Genomic DNA, 15890 nt, shown 5'->3' on the forward strand with positions numbered 1-15890 from the left:
TTATGCTTTAATATTTCTAAAAGGTCTATGACTTCATGGATATAGCCATTCTCTTCAGATCACAATCACTTCTATACATTAATAGACAACCTTCTTGAGTTTAAATTTTTAAAAAAGCTTTTAAATACAATTTATCCTGTGGTTATTAATATTCTAACAATGAGTTCCACCAAGATTAACTATGGTTCACAAAAAATATGCACTCTGCTAAGTTATTACTCAAAACCATACAACTTCCTAGGACCCAACAGAATTTGTGCTTAATTAAAATGACCTTACAAAATCTGGTATAATCTCCATATTTCAATAAAATTCATATACTGCTTATTATGTGAGCGCAGTACTTTACAAGTATCTCGTTGGTCCTCAAAACAACTCTGGGAGGTAGGTGCTATTTTTTCTCTTATTTTACAAATGGAGAAACTGAGACAAACCGAGATTAAGTCACTGCATAGAATCATAGTTTCATACAGCTAGTATATGTCTGAGGTAGGATTTCAAATCAGGTTTTCCTGACTCCATTGTACCCCAATAAATCATTGTAGAAAGTGTTTAATTGAAGGTTAAAATAAACATGTAAAGGATTTTAAATGCCAACTTGAGGAAACTATCCTGTAGACAAAACTGAAATATTTAAAGATCCTGAGACATGGAGCAACATGGTCAGATTTGGGCCTTAAGAACAATATTTTGATAATTTTTCTGGATGGATTGGAAAGGAGGTGATGGACACAAAGAGACTGAGTAGATAATTATTCTATCCCCAGATAAGTGGCCATGAGGGTCTGAAAAAGGATGATGATCTAAAAGTGGAAAGTAAGAAATGGTTGGGAGAGATGTCACTGAGATAGAGCCAGTATGGTTTAAGCAATAAAAGAGACATGGGGGAATATCATGGCTATAGGAGAGTTAAGTATGACTTTGAAATTATGAATCTAAGAGACTGTAAAGATGATGGAGCTCTCAATAAAAATAGGGAAGTTTGGAGGATAGGTTATTTTAAGGTTAAAGATGATGATCTTTCTTTAGAAATATTGAATCTGAGATGTTTAAGTGGTCTCCTAAGAGAAGTCCAGTAGACAGTTGATAAAGCATGATAGCATTCAGGGAAGAGATGAGGACTATTTATATAGCTTTAGGAGTCATCTTTGTATAGATAGTACTTGAACTCTTAGAAGCAGAAGAGATCACCAATGGAGAAAATGTAAAGAGAAAAAAACAAGGCCTGTGGGATATAGGCCTTTAGGCTAAGAGGGCAGGAGATAGACTCTGATGCAGCAAAGAAAGAGGAGTGCTTGAAAGTTAGTAGGACAAACAAGAGAGAAGAATCACAGAAAATAAGGGAGAAAAGAAAGTCCATGAGGAAGAAGTCAAAAAAACAGTAAAGCATTTAAAGAGATGAAAATTGAAGGGAAATATTATTTAACAAGTCAGTTTATTTTTAACCTTACAAAGAACAAGGTTTGATGGGAAAAGGAGGTAGATTTTGGTAAATTAGTGAGATCAAGAACCAGATTGTAAAGATTTTTGAATATGTAGATAGTAAAGAGAAAGAGCAAGAAAAAAAGGCAATCTATTCTAGGATTTTGCAGTTGAAAAGATTTGTAGAAAAGTCTACAAAAAAGACAACATTTGTAGGGGAAGAAAGATTAAATGAAATATTTTGTTGCTGTTGGTTTTTAAGATAGGGTAGATCTAAGCATGTTTTTATGTAATAGAGAGCCAGTAGATAGTACAAGATTAAAGAGAAAAGACCTAGGAAATGATCACTGGGCCAATGTTCTATCAGAAATGCAGAGTGGTAAAGAAAATGACAATAATAATGAAAAAGAAAAATAAAGAAATACAGAATGGTATAATGAAATGAGGATGAAGCTCTGAAGTTAAGAGACCTAAGTTTGAAACTTAAGTTTTACCATTTAAATAGTTATATAAACAGACAATGCCTTTACAAGCCTATTTTCTCACATATGAAATGGGGGAAATTTTTGTTCTGCCTTTCTGAGATCTATTGTGAGGAAAGTGCTTGGAAAACTTATGGAAATGTGAAAGATGATGATAAATATGATAATGGTGATGACAGTAATGATGATGGGTGAATGGTTATAGATAGTCATAAGCAAAAGTTCAGATCTTAGGCTAACCTTATTGTGAGTATTAAGGTCATAATAAATTCTCATGTGAAACTCGCTGGGTTTTTTGATGGTATCAACATAAATGGAAAAAAAAAGAACAAGACCAGTTGGGGCTTTAAAAAGAATTCAGAAGACTAAGACAACTTACTGGTTTTCCTGGTGCACCTCTTTCTCCTGGATTTCCGGGTAGACCCTACCAAAAAAAAAAAAAAAAAAAAAAAAAAAGATGAAAAAAGATCTTGTTATACTGATTACAGACAGACTATTCTTGTGTTTTGACACTTCCTTCCCCCCCCCCCACACACACACCACGACTCTAATGAAGGTGATTTATAGAAAGTATGGGATCTTCATTGATGAGCAATAGTGACAAGTGCACTCAGAAAACCTGATTGTAGGTCTTAGCATTAACTCATATCACATGTCTGATCTGTGGCAAATCATTTCAGCACTCTGAATCTCTTTTTCATCATCTATAAAGTAGAACTAATTCTTTTACCTCATGTAAGGCCCAGTGATTTGTTTATGGATATTTGTTATTAATATAAATTTACCTGTTTATATGTTATTTTTTATGTTTTAAGTGTCTGGTGCAGAATAAGTATGCATAAAGGAATCAGAAATATAGTTCATCTGACTCCTAGGAACAATACTCAACAAATTAAAGGATAATAGATTTCTCCTAAACATGACAGCAAACTTACACAAAATATAAAGCTATCTAAACATGAAATTAACTGTCACATGATGAGGTGAGCTCTTTGTCTCACTGGAACTTTTCAGGTGTAGGTTAGACAGGATTCATGCGTTACCTGGGAGTTGGATTAAAAGACTCTGAAGTCCCTTATAAATATGTATATCACCTTGACATTAAAGAAATGTCTGTGTGATAGTTGTTAAGGGGGATGGATGTGAAGTTCTGGAATATGAGAAAGAATTATTTTTAGGTCAATTCACGTTCATTCAATTCTTCTCTGGAGTATGAAAATACAAGTCCCCAATGTCTTTCTTAGGTAATTCTCTTAAGAACCTTCACAATTAGTTAACTAATTACTTTACTACTGGCTAGAATCTGCCAGAGATTTTTACTACTGGTATAGCCATCAGGAGCCCAGTCAGCTTTAAGCTCAAATGAGTCATTGGAAGATGGAGAAGAATTTACTGAGATTTTGACAAAGAATTTAATAAAGTTTCTTTTGTGATATCTCTGAATAAGACAGAAGTAGGCTGGGTCAAAGTACACATAAAGGTATTTGAAAATAGTTGAACGACTGGACCCAAAGAGTACTCATTTCTGTACTAATATCAGATTTGATGGAAATCTCTAGTGGAATGAGAGACATTATGGTATTATGGAAGAAAAGTCTGCAAAGCTGATCTCAAAAACAGATTTAAGTTCAACCTAGGATATGAACTATTTGACCTTAATCAAGTTATTTAACTTCACAATTGCTCAAGGCAACTCTCTAAGACTAAGATATATACAGAGAAGATTCTTATTGGTATTGATAGGAATATCCTCATCTGGGAGTTTCCCCATTCCAGTGAAATAACTGTTGCCCTTTATCTTTTATAAAATCCCAATGAGGGTCTGCCATATATTTGGAGTACTTCCTTAATTTCTCTTGAGATCATGAAGTGTACTAGGGTATCCCCCTACCTTTTCCTTGATATCTATAGTATATGTATATATATGTGTGTGTGTGTGTGTGTGTGTGTATGTGTGTGTGTGTGTGTGTGTCTATAGCCAGCCCACACTCTTGTTCCAATTTTTCCCCTCCTTCCACCCACCCCCTCCCCCAGATGGCAGGATGACCAGTAGATGTTAAATATATTAAAATATAAATTAGATACACAATAAGTAGACATGACCAAACCGTTATTTTGCTGTACAAAAAGAATCAGACTCTGAAATATTGTACAATTAGCCTGTGAAGGAAATCAAAAATGCAGGTCCAGCCCAGATTTCTTAAATAAAATGCTTTAAATCATTTATTCTTCATAATTCTTTGTTTTTAATGTTTTACAGCATGATGACATCAATTATGTAGCTAATTCTTCAATGTCCTTTGGGTCATCCTCAAATTTCATTTCTTTGCAGATTATAGTAGTCATACTATACCCATACATGTGTGTATATATACACATGTGTGTATGTCTATATATTATATATGTAATATATAATCTATCTATCTGTCAGTTCTAGGAGTCATTCATCCATCTATATACCATGGCCCGGACAATACACATTCTTTGTTTACTTGTTTTTTTTTTTTTTCCTGTTTCTTAGCTATCCAGTAAGATCAAACTCTGTTGAAGGATACTGGATCTCATTTAGGAGAGTTTGCAGTCTCCTGATGCATGATCCAATCAGAACAATGACATCTGCAAAAATGGGTACCTGGAAAGCTTACCATGTAGAGTGATTACCTTTCACACTTGGATTGTATGCTGGATCTCCTCCATGATAGTGATGAATAGCTTTTGAACATGACTGCCTGTTTTATATCTTGCTTGATAGTAATGATTAGAATGTTATCAGACATAATTACCTCTGTTATATATTGCAAGAAAAATTATATAATTTTTACATTATGCATGAGAGATACTTTATTGGAAAAAAAGCAGGTAAGGTGGAGTTTTTTATGTAAAATCAGAAGATTTTATTTTTTAATTAAAAAATAAGTACAGTGGAATCTAATATTTGCTACATATTTTATTAAATTGTATTATTGTAAAGCCTTGATTTAGAGAGTAAACAAGGCAGTAACAAGACTGGAGAATATGTCATAGAAAGATTGATAAATAGAACTAAAGATTTTTACCCTTAATAAAAGAAGGCTAAGTATGTGTGATAGGAAGATGAATACTGTATCCAGATATTTGAAAAGATTTCATATAGGAGATTTAACTTGTTTAGCACTGAAGGGCAAAACTAGCACCAACGGATGAAGTTACAAGATGATAGATTTTGTCAAAGGATAATTTTTCTAAAATTTAGAGCCATTAAGAGATTAAGACGGATGTCTTGGTAGACAGTAAGTCATCCAAGGGCATTTATTTATTGTATCTTTTCCTGGACTAGGCTTGATACATATCATTAATTAGGAAATGTGCTGGAGAAATAAATAGGCATTTTTAATGGGAACCACGCAGAGTAATAGCTAACACATTAAATGATTGTAAAGATTCCTAGGATCTCAAAATATAGAATAATAGGTTAAACTTAAGAATATAAAATTTAGTAGAGCAACATGTAAAGTTCTCCATTAAACTAATAATAAATTATATATATATATATATATATATATATATATATATATATATACACACACATTATATACACACACATATATTTTTTGGGTGGGAGGAGTGGGGTAATTGGGGTTAAGTGACTTGCCCAAGGTCAAGTGTTAAGTATCTGAGGCCAAATTTGAACTCAGGTCCTCCTGACTTCAGGGCTAACTAGCAGCCCCCAAAATAAGATTTAAATAGATAGAAATTCAGTTAGATAACAGTTTTGTGTTGAGAAGAACATAAGCATTTTTGAGGACTATAATGTAAGCATGATTCAATAACAGTAACTCATAGTCTCAGAAATGCATGTTTTGCAGGAATTAAGAGTAGCAGAGTTTTCAGGAAACAGGAGGTAATAGTCCTCCTCTAATCTGTCCTAGCAAGATAACCATTAGAATTGTGGTCACTTCTGAGCACCACAGTACTGGAGAGGAATTGAGAAATTGTGGTTTGTTAAGACAAGGGTTACCAGAATTGTTAAGAACAGCATCAACAAACATTTATATAATGACTGCTCTCATCCAGGCATCTAGCAATGCACATTAAAAGTATTAACTCATCTTATGGTTGCAATACCCCTAGGAACAAAGTGTTTCCATTATCCTCATTTTATAAATTTTATAAACATCATAGAGGTGATGCTATGACATGCGAGCAAAGTGGATTTAAGTGAGGGAGGGCTATGAAAGACCACCTGCTTCATTTTCCCCTCTAGAGCCATCTGGATCCAGTGGCAAGATACAGATCAGGATGACTGGAGATAGCTCTGGATCAGTGGGAGACCTTGGCCTTTTTAAGCTAAGATTTTCATGAGGTTTCAGTTTGACTGAAACAACACCCATTCAGTAATAAAACTAGGTAAAAGACAAAGGTCTTGAAGCAAAGATGACCACTTCCACTTAGTAAAAATAAATAAACAAACAAACAAACAAATAAATAAATCTGGGAGGGGAAGACCATCAACATTTCTGGCCAAAATAGAAATGACTGCTAATTACATTCACTTTGGAAGACCTTGCTCAATCCTTTTAAAAATCAGGAGATTGAGTGGATGATAAAAGTGTCTTTCAATTTTTAACAATTTTATAATTTTTAATGACTTACAGAAAAGCTGGAAGGAAAATGAAAGTTGAGTCCTCCAAAATAAAATCTCTGAGAGTCAGGCAGCAATCAATGAGGTAGTCTCCAAATTCTGCCCTTACACTGAAAACCCAATTAAAGGAGCCACAGGATAGGACCTGAATGATTCACTTAAGAATCTGTGTGACCTTAGGTAAGTCAGGTTCTCTCTCTTGGTTTTTCAGTTTCTCATTTCATCAAATAAAGAGGACTTCCCTTCCACATTCCTTCAAGCCTGACCTTATGACTCCAAATCCAGTGCTCTTTCTACAGAGCCACACTGATTTCTCTGGACCTCAGTTTCCCTTTCTCTAAAGTAGGAAATGGATCTAGATGATATATAAAGATCTTTAGGAGCTTTAATTTTTTTCTAAGGAAAAATATAAGGCTGAATTTGGGAAAATGGATCTTTCCAGAAGATATTCAGTTTTTTTTATTACAAGAAGACTTTAGGAGGAAGCTAGATTATACTCATCTAGGATATTATTGAGGGTAGAATTCCTTGTTTCTTTGAATATGCAACTCATATGTCCCCTTCTGCATGAGACCTTTCTTGATTCTTACCTCTCATCACTCACTTGTTAGTATAGTCTCTATAAAAAAAAAGGTTACTTGTATCTGTTTTGTATATTTCTATGCATTTACATGTTTGTCTTCCCTATTAGATGATAACCTATCTGAAGACAGGCATAATTTCATTTTTTACTTTCTTTCCCCAGAACCTAGAATAATGGCCCATAGTAAGTCCTTAATAGCTGCTTATTGACTAATTGATTGATTTCATAATGAACTTATTAGGGGTATCAATACCTTAAACTAATGGTGTGGTAAGATAAAGCATTGCCCAGGAAGTAAGGAAATTTCAGCTTGAATCTTATTTCTGGAGCTAGCTCACTGTCTGGCCTTAGAAGTCACTTCTGCTCTCTTAGCTGCAATTTATTTAATTAAAGACTAGATGAGATGATGTCAATTTGGTCTCTTGAAGATTTAATACTTTATAAATTCATGATCATAAATTTCATAATTTCTATTAACTTACATCTTGTCCAGCTGGACCTTGTGGACCTGGGAATCCGGGTAACCCTCGAGAACCCTGAATAAAAGAAAACCAAAAAAATACCCCTCAAAATATTAGAGAATACATATATATGCATAATTACACACACATATTCATGGACACATGAGGTTTTTATAATATGAATATAAATCTGTTATCAGTCAGTGGAATCTAAAACATAAGCTGTTTTGTATTAATCTTATTTTATCAGATCACAATCTTCCATCATTTCATCTCTGTATTTCAGACGTCTTTAAACCTATGATTTGTTCTCACTGTTATCTTCAATCTATCCTTACTTCAGTTCTTACTCTGGCCATTAGCCTTGTACTAACTGAATTCAATTTACTCTTTTCCCAAACTCAACCTCATAAATGAATTACCAATATTCCTTTGATTTCAAACTCAATACTAGCAATTATCACATATACATGTATATATATATATACATATATACATTTATATATATATATATATATATATATATATGTCTATATATATACACAAATGCCCACATGCACATACACTCTTATACAGATATAGTTGTCCTCTTTTAATATTGTCTTGGTACCCAAGGAAACATTCAAAAATCTCAACTTTCAACAATATCTCTTAAAATACTAAAATAATCATAATATAGTCTCTGGCACATTGAAAGGATCCTTGTGAAGGATTAATGGAAAACTTAGGAAAGATCATTTAAAATGAGGACTATATGGTTTTCAATCTACGCTGATGGAAAGAATACTCAACCAAGTAACCTAATTATTTCCTATAGAAATCTAGCACTACACAGGCACAATGTACTTACTGGTGGTCCTTTTTCTCCTGGTGGTCCAGTGGAACCCTAGAGACAAACAGAATGAGATATTCCTTGAAATTAGGGTCAATACCTATTTAACATGTATAGGATGCTTGCCATCTTGGGGAGGGGGTAAAGGGAGGAAGGGAGGGGAAAAAGACAGACCAGAAGTGAGTGCAAGGGATAATGTAAAAAATTACCCAGGCATGGGTTCTGTCAATAAAACAGTATAAATATTTAAAAAAAAAGAAAAAAAAGAAAGAAAAATTACCCATGCATATGTTTTGTCAATAAAAAGCTATAATTAATAAAAAAGACAAATGGGAAAAAAAATGAGGGTCAATATTCAACTAGAGACAAGGTATTCAATTTCATCAGAGATGGAGATTAGCAGCTAGACAGCCAAGGTTGGGGGGTAGGAGAGAGCAAAGGAAGACAACATACTGGGGGATGTATGTACTAGCTGAGAAGCTCTTCAGCTCTGTGTGGTGGGAGGCCTTGTAATTGAAAGGCAATGCTTTGAGTGAGCAAGAATTTCATGCTTTAATGCACTCCAGTGAAACTAGAATATAAATGATATCATTGACATCATCCTTGAGATTATGCTGGCAATGGGATCTTTCCCAAGAGGAAGCAAAAATTTGGGACAGAGTAGTGGATTATTTGAATAAAGAATATCCAGTTGTTTACATTGGAATCATATGAATTCATTAGGATGAAAGACTTTGAGCTAATGTGAGACTGTATTTGACAGTCTTTGGATAAGCTGAATAATCAAGTGGGAGAGAAACATAATACAACAACCAAGTCAATGTGGCTTAGTAAATTCTATTGGAATTTTCTTCAGTTGAATGTCTTGATATTCCCCAGGAGTAGTAATGATAGAAATAATAACAATGAATAATATTTATAGAGAGTGTCATGGTTTGTCAAGTGCCTTACATAATTGATTTTTACTCAGACCTATGATTCAGTGTTTGTAAGGAATTTTCAGTAGAAACTCTATTAATGAAGATTAGCAGCTTGTTGATAATTCAAAAGATAGTTAAAAATAATTTTATGGGACTGTCAAGGGGACATTAACAATTTAAGTGATTTACCAATATTCGAAAAGCTATGTGTCAAAATTAGGACTAGAAAATAGGTTTTCCTGACTCACAAAGGCCAAGTTTCTGTCCTCTAAAACAGGGCAAACTTTAACCAGTTGTGACCCATTTTTGCCCAAATATTTACAAATTCTTCCATGTTGTTTTATGATAGGTATACAAATAAAACATTTGCTGGTAATAAATTATAATTTTGTGAACCCACTTTCAGTTATGAGACCTCCGCCATGTGAAATTGTGACCCAGAGTTGAGTTTCTGAAGTACTTTGCCTCTAATGAATTCATTGCATAATTATCAAAATTTAATTCAACCTTGATTAAACATAGTATACAGAAAGCTGACCTTGACATCAGGAATTTCTGAATTATCCAGTAAAGTCTGAAACATACTAGCTGTGTGACCTTGAATAAGGCGCTTAAACACAACTCTCTAAGGTTAAAAATTGCAGAGAAGGATTTTCCATAAGTAAAGGGATTTTCCATACCTGGCATTTCCTATATTAATAAAAATACAAACCTATTTCTTTCATTATATGTTGATATTGCTCTATCAGGGGTCCTCAAACTATGGCTCACGGGCCAGATGCGGCAGCTGAGGACAATTATCCCCCTTACCCAGGGCTATGAGGTTTCTTTATTTAAAGGCTGACAAACCAAAGTTTTTGTTTTTACTATAGTCTGGCCCTCCAACAGTCTGAGGGACAGTGAACTGGCCCCCTATTTAAAAAGTTTGAGGACCCCTGCTCTAGATATTATGTGCACAAAGACAAAAAGCAAACATCTACAGTGAACTGGCCCCCTATTTAAAAAGTTTGAGGACCCCTGCTCTAGATATTATGTGCACAAAGACAAAAAGCAAACATCTTCACTATTAGTTAGCAAACATCCTACCAGTATGTGATCCTGAGTAAAGTAAATATAAAGTATTCACAAAGTGATAGAAAGTAACTTTAACTGATTAGACTGATTAAATTTGATCCTGCATAGTCGAGACTTTGAATCTACTGTCCCAATTCTTATTCTTATTGAAAAACCAGGTCTTTGCAGGGTAGCCCCATATTTGCCCTTGGTATTGTAAAATCTTTGGGGGAGGTCTTTTTCTATAATTCTATAGCTCAAAAGTTCCCAATTGGTAGTTCTCCAAAGATTACCAGTTAATATCAATGAACAAAATAGACTTAATTGGCTTTTAGAATCAGGTTTTTCCCAAGGGATATAACTTCTTTTACAGAACATTCTAGCCCTACCCACAAGCAGGGGCTCATTCTCTAAAAAATACCAGAGCCCAGTGGAAAATGGGCTCAACCTCAGAACATAGGAAGTTACAAAATAGGTAATTCACAGCTTCTTGAAGACCTTTGGCTGAGAGTACTTTACCATCCCCTCTCCCTCTTATGGGGTCCTTATGTTTTCCTTAAGTAGGGGTAGCGTTCTCCTGGGTTCCTGGTAAAAACTCTGTAGTTGTCTTTCCCGAGTGTGTCTACTTTGTCCTTGGCTTTTTATGTAGATAGAGAATGCTGCCAGTTACTGTTATTCCTGGATATGCTGCTAAGGAACACTGATGAGAAGCCCACATTTTTTAGCCGTTTCAAAGTGTGAAAGATCTTCCTCCAGTCTGGCAGTTTGGACGGGGGAAGAGAGGGAGGATTTCAAGCCTCTTATTCTCCCCCATGAGCAAGCAAGTACCTCTCAGTGTCTTGACTAGAACTCCCTTCTCTTGACTCACCTCTAAAATGTTGGGATCCAACCTAGTGCTATTCCCCTCAACTCCAATTACTAACTTATCTGTGTTCCTTTAAGTTCCAACAAAAATCCTACTTTCTACAGGAATACTTCCCCAACACCTCCTACTTTCTGTGCCTTCCCTCTTTTAATTATTCCCTTCTTATCTTGTATAATGCTCATTTTGTATACATTTGTTTGCATGTAATCTCCCCCATCAGACTGTAAATTCCTCAAGAACAGGGAACATTTTTCTCCTTTTTGTTTTTGTATTCCCAGCATATTTGGCATATAATAGGTGCTTAATAAACTGATTGATTAATGAGTTAATTGGCTTCTTATTTTATGGAAAGTCTCATCATATATGACTGAGTTTTCTCATTCAACCTCAATACATGTCTTTTATAGTATCATTTCATTTCCTCCAGTGTCTAGAAACATCTATTCCTTTTCTACTTGATAAACTAAGTTATGCACATTTACTTCAAAATCTTTTAAATGTTGCAATAGATATGTTCTCACTTTACAAAGTTATCAGGTTATAGTATCTCATTATTTAATAATTATAATTTATATAATCTTTAAAGTCTCGGAAGCATTTTTCAAATATTATTTCATTTTATCTTTACAATAACATTGTGAAATACTATTGCTTTTATCTATTTTGCAAATGAGGAACCTGACACAAGTAGAAATTAAGTTACCTGCCCAGTGTCACACAGTAAATGTTCAAAAAGGAGATACTTCAATTGGAGTAGGAGTGATTGATTGGTTCAATCAACCCCATCCCTTAAATTCAAAATAACTTTATGAGTTAAATACTATAGTTTTTATATATACTATTGTGATTATTATCCGCATTTTATACTTGAGGAAATTGAGGCTTAGACGTGAAGTGACTTATTAATAATCAATCATTCAATGAAACTGACTAGGAAGAATCAGAAAATAATATATAGTCATCACATAATAGGATTGAGGGAAAGAAAGAATCTTAGAGGGAATATTGATGACATTCTATTGCATTATAATCATTTGAATTTATGCCTAGTCTCCTTTACTATTCTGTAAAGTCTGTGAGTTCAAGGGCCATGCCTTCCTTATCTCTGGAGCAGTATGAACCTTATGTATAATATATACTTACTAAATGTTTGTTGAATTAGGTAGAAGATTAACCAGGGTGGAAAGCACTGAGCAACTATGGTTGCCAGTGTTAAAGAGAAGAATCATACAAGTGATCCACTGAAGAAATGTTGAAGTAGGTATCCAAGAGTGTGGAGAGAAGTGGATTTAGAATAAGTAGAACCTGAATTCAGATCTCTCTCCTATCAATTATTAAAGGCATGATCTTGAAAAAATCACTTCTGAAATCCCATTCAGATTTAAATATATGACCTTTTAGAAGAAAACCAGCTTTGGATTCCAAACACTTGTTGAGTTTCTAATTAACCTAGTGATTCTGACCAAGATATTCTGCAATTCAATTCAATATACCTTGCTTAAGATTTGTGCTCTTAAGCTGGCATTATGTTATGGTAGGTGCTAGAAATACCCCTGAAAAAAGCAATCCCTGATCTCAAGGAGCTTTCATTTGATGGAAGGGAATCAAGTGATTAATAGGGAGGACTATAATCTCACTAGTTTTCTCCTTGAATTGTAAGGATTAATTGAGATGTCTGTGAATCTGCTCTTTAAGCACATTACAAATGTGAATTACCATTAGGAATGGGAAGAATTTAAGTTGATTTTGTGGTATAGTGGAGTGGGACTGTAATGTTTCTATACTTTTGGCAAGATTATTCTGAAGCACTAAAGGATCAGACAGTAAGATTAGAGGCAGCACTGAAATTAAAAGATATTTTTAAATGACTTTTAAATGGAAATCAAGAAACTAAACAATTGCCTTGACAGCTCCTATTGTCTCAGTTGTAATGGGGCAGGGGTTGTCAGACAGAATAAAAGCAATCTGACTTCCTTCCCCAAAACAAAGTCCACCAGTGTCTGCTAGAAGTCACTTGGAGAATTCTAGAGTAAGTTGCAATTGAGTGCCTTCAAACCAGTATCTTCTGAGAGAAGATGTACTGGATATCCCAAAAGCATTAATTCAGAAGTTGCCTGAAAAATGTTTCTTTTTATAATAATAATTCATATTTTCATAGAATTTTGTAATTTAAAAGGAACTTTTTCTCAAAAAAAAAAAAAAAGAAACTTGGAGCATAAGTGGTATAAGTATCAATAATTCTTACTTTAAAGATGAGGAAAATGAGACTGGGGTAGGATAGGATAGAGCCTATGATTTCACAGGTATTGCCCCTGGTGAGCAAACTCCTTTAACAATTTCTCAGCAACTTAGAATCTTATGGAGTTGCCTGAGGGTACTGAGAATTTAAGTGATTTGCCCATTGAGACCCAGACAATATGTGTCAGAGATTCTTTGGAGCCTAATGCCTCCAATTCCAGAGTTTAAAACTCTTAAACCAAAGTGCCTTTGCACTCTCCCCTTTCCTTTTTTTCCTCTCCTTCCCCAGCTCTCACCTCATCTCACCTTTGAACTTTTTTGTTCCCTAAATTCCTGGGACATAGAGGCCTAGGCCAGCAGCCAGAGAAAGGACATGTGGAAATTTGATAACTAAAGCCCAAGTTAAAGTTTAGTAAGTCTGAGCAGTGAAAATATACAAAACTAAATTTACAACCTCTGGGATGGACCTGGCAAATTGTTTTTTAGCTGGTCTCTCTTTGAGAGGAGTGTTTCAAAAGTGATTTATGGTAGTATTTTTACTAGGAGGTATGGTTAATTCTTTATGTTGGGTGGACCCACAGATAACCCTAGCATAGTATTTTATTTCACATGCCAAAATGGGAAAAAAACTGTATGGCACAACAGTAAAGGATACAGTTATGTGTATAGTAAGTTAACCTGGGGGCCGCAAGGATCAGGGATAGATTTTAGGGCATCCAGGAACTTGGATGGGAAAAAACCATCATTCTATCTTCATTTATCAGTCATTGAAATGCAGTGCTTCCACATATATTGTATCTAGGATATACTATATTTAACATGTATAAGACTGCCTGCCATCTAGGGGAGGGGGTGGAGGGAGGGAAGGGAAAAATCGGAACAAAAGTGAGTGCAAGGGATAATGTTGTAAAAAATAACCCAGACATTTGTTCTGTCAACAAACAGTTATAATAAAAAAATTTTATTGTGCAGCAAAAAAGAAAGAAATTCAGTGCTTCCTTCAAAATTTAAAAGTAAAACATTATTCTGAAAAGGGACCCTATGGGCTTCATCAAGAGGGTTCTTGACACACCAGAGGAGAAAAAAAAGTCCTAAGTCAGGAAACCCAAGTTCAGACCCTAGTTCCCTTGGTATAACCTTTAGAAAGACACTTAGATACACAGTATTTAGTGCTAAGAGAGTTCAAAGCCCATTATTGTTGAAGCCAAGAGAAAGTATGGAATCATCCAAGTTTTCACATGCATTGAATGAAAGAGCTGGGACTCTAAATCAGATCTCTTGATTCCAAATCTAATGGTTTCTACCATAAAAGATGGCAGACTTAAAATCAATAAGCACTCAGCCCAGTAGATTTGCAGTAGATTTGGGCACTTTATCTCTTTGAAACTTGCTTGTCTCATCTGTAAAAATAGGGATAGTAATTATGCCTAAGCTAAAACATTTTGTAAACTTAAAATATTTACCAAAATGTAGTTTTTGTCTTTGTTAGTACTCAGAATTTTCAGTTCCTTCCAGTGCTCAGTGCTACCCTCTAAATCCTTTCCTGATTTCTCCAGTTGATAGTACTTCACCATGGGGATTTTATTTTTATATAAACTTTTTATGGTCCATGACCTACCTCACTTAAATTCAATTCACTTGCATGTTATGGCATCACCTCCCTGAAGTCATGATTGTCTTTGAGTAGGAAGGACAAACAACCACCATGTGTTTTCTAGAGAATATAAGCTCCTTGAAGACAGTTGTCTTGTTCACTTTTGCCTCTTTACTTCCGGTGATCAGCACAGTAACTGGTCATTAAGTAAATGCTTATTTATCTATTGAATACCATGACTGATATGCACAGGACTCTCAATGAACCAACTGGGATAGGATGATCCTTCCTGATAATTAAAAGATCCAAAACACACCAAGTGGTCAGCAGATGATTTGTCTTGGATAAATGAGTGACTTCCTGTTTTTAGCTTCTTATTGATTTTCTGACTCAACCCTTACATTTTCTGACTGCGTTTGAATCATTTAAGGTTTGAATCACAGAAACATAGATTAGGAAGTGATATCAGAGTTCACCTAGTTCCCTGCATATCTGAAGAGGCATCTTTATCTTAACATCCCTGAAGATGGGTCACCTGCTTAGTAGCTTCTGGTAATAAGGAAACCAATTAATTCCAAAATCAATTCTTACTGTCATGATTTTCCCCCTTTTATTGAGCTAAAATTAATACCTTCAGTTTCATGGACTGTTTCTAGTTCTTCCCTTAGGGATTAAGGAAGAATAAAAACATCCTAACCTTTCTTCTATGTGGCAGTATATCAAAACACCATCTCTTCTCGGTCTTTCTTTTCCCATACTAAATGTCTCCAAGTTCTTGAGATTTCATTGGTCCTAAGCTGAGTAGCCATTCCTGGTACT

The 15890-nt window shown here is 34.7% G+C and overlaps 1 protein-coding gene across 1 annotated transcript in view; it reads right to left on the minus strand.

Moving 5' to 3' along the window:
• The window catches only part of LOC100931725 (collagen alpha-1(XXII) chain), a 146985-nt gene that overhangs the window by 33520 nt on the left and 97575 nt on the right, over positions 1 to 15890 (minus strand). The window contains 3 exon segments of the mRNA XM_031947429.1: positions 2284 to 2328; positions 7591 to 7644; positions 8420 to 8455. Coding sequence (XP_031803289.1) covers positions 2284 to 2328; positions 7591 to 7644; positions 8420 to 8455 — 135 coding nt within the window.

The sequence above is a fragment of the Sarcophilus harrisii genome, chromosome 1, assembly GCF_902635505.1.
Source record: "Sarcophilus harrisii chromosome 1, mSarHar1.11, whole genome shotgun sequence".
Lineage (NCBI taxonomy): Eukaryota > Metazoa > Chordata > Mammalia > Dasyuromorphia > Dasyuridae > Sarcophilus > Sarcophilus harrisii.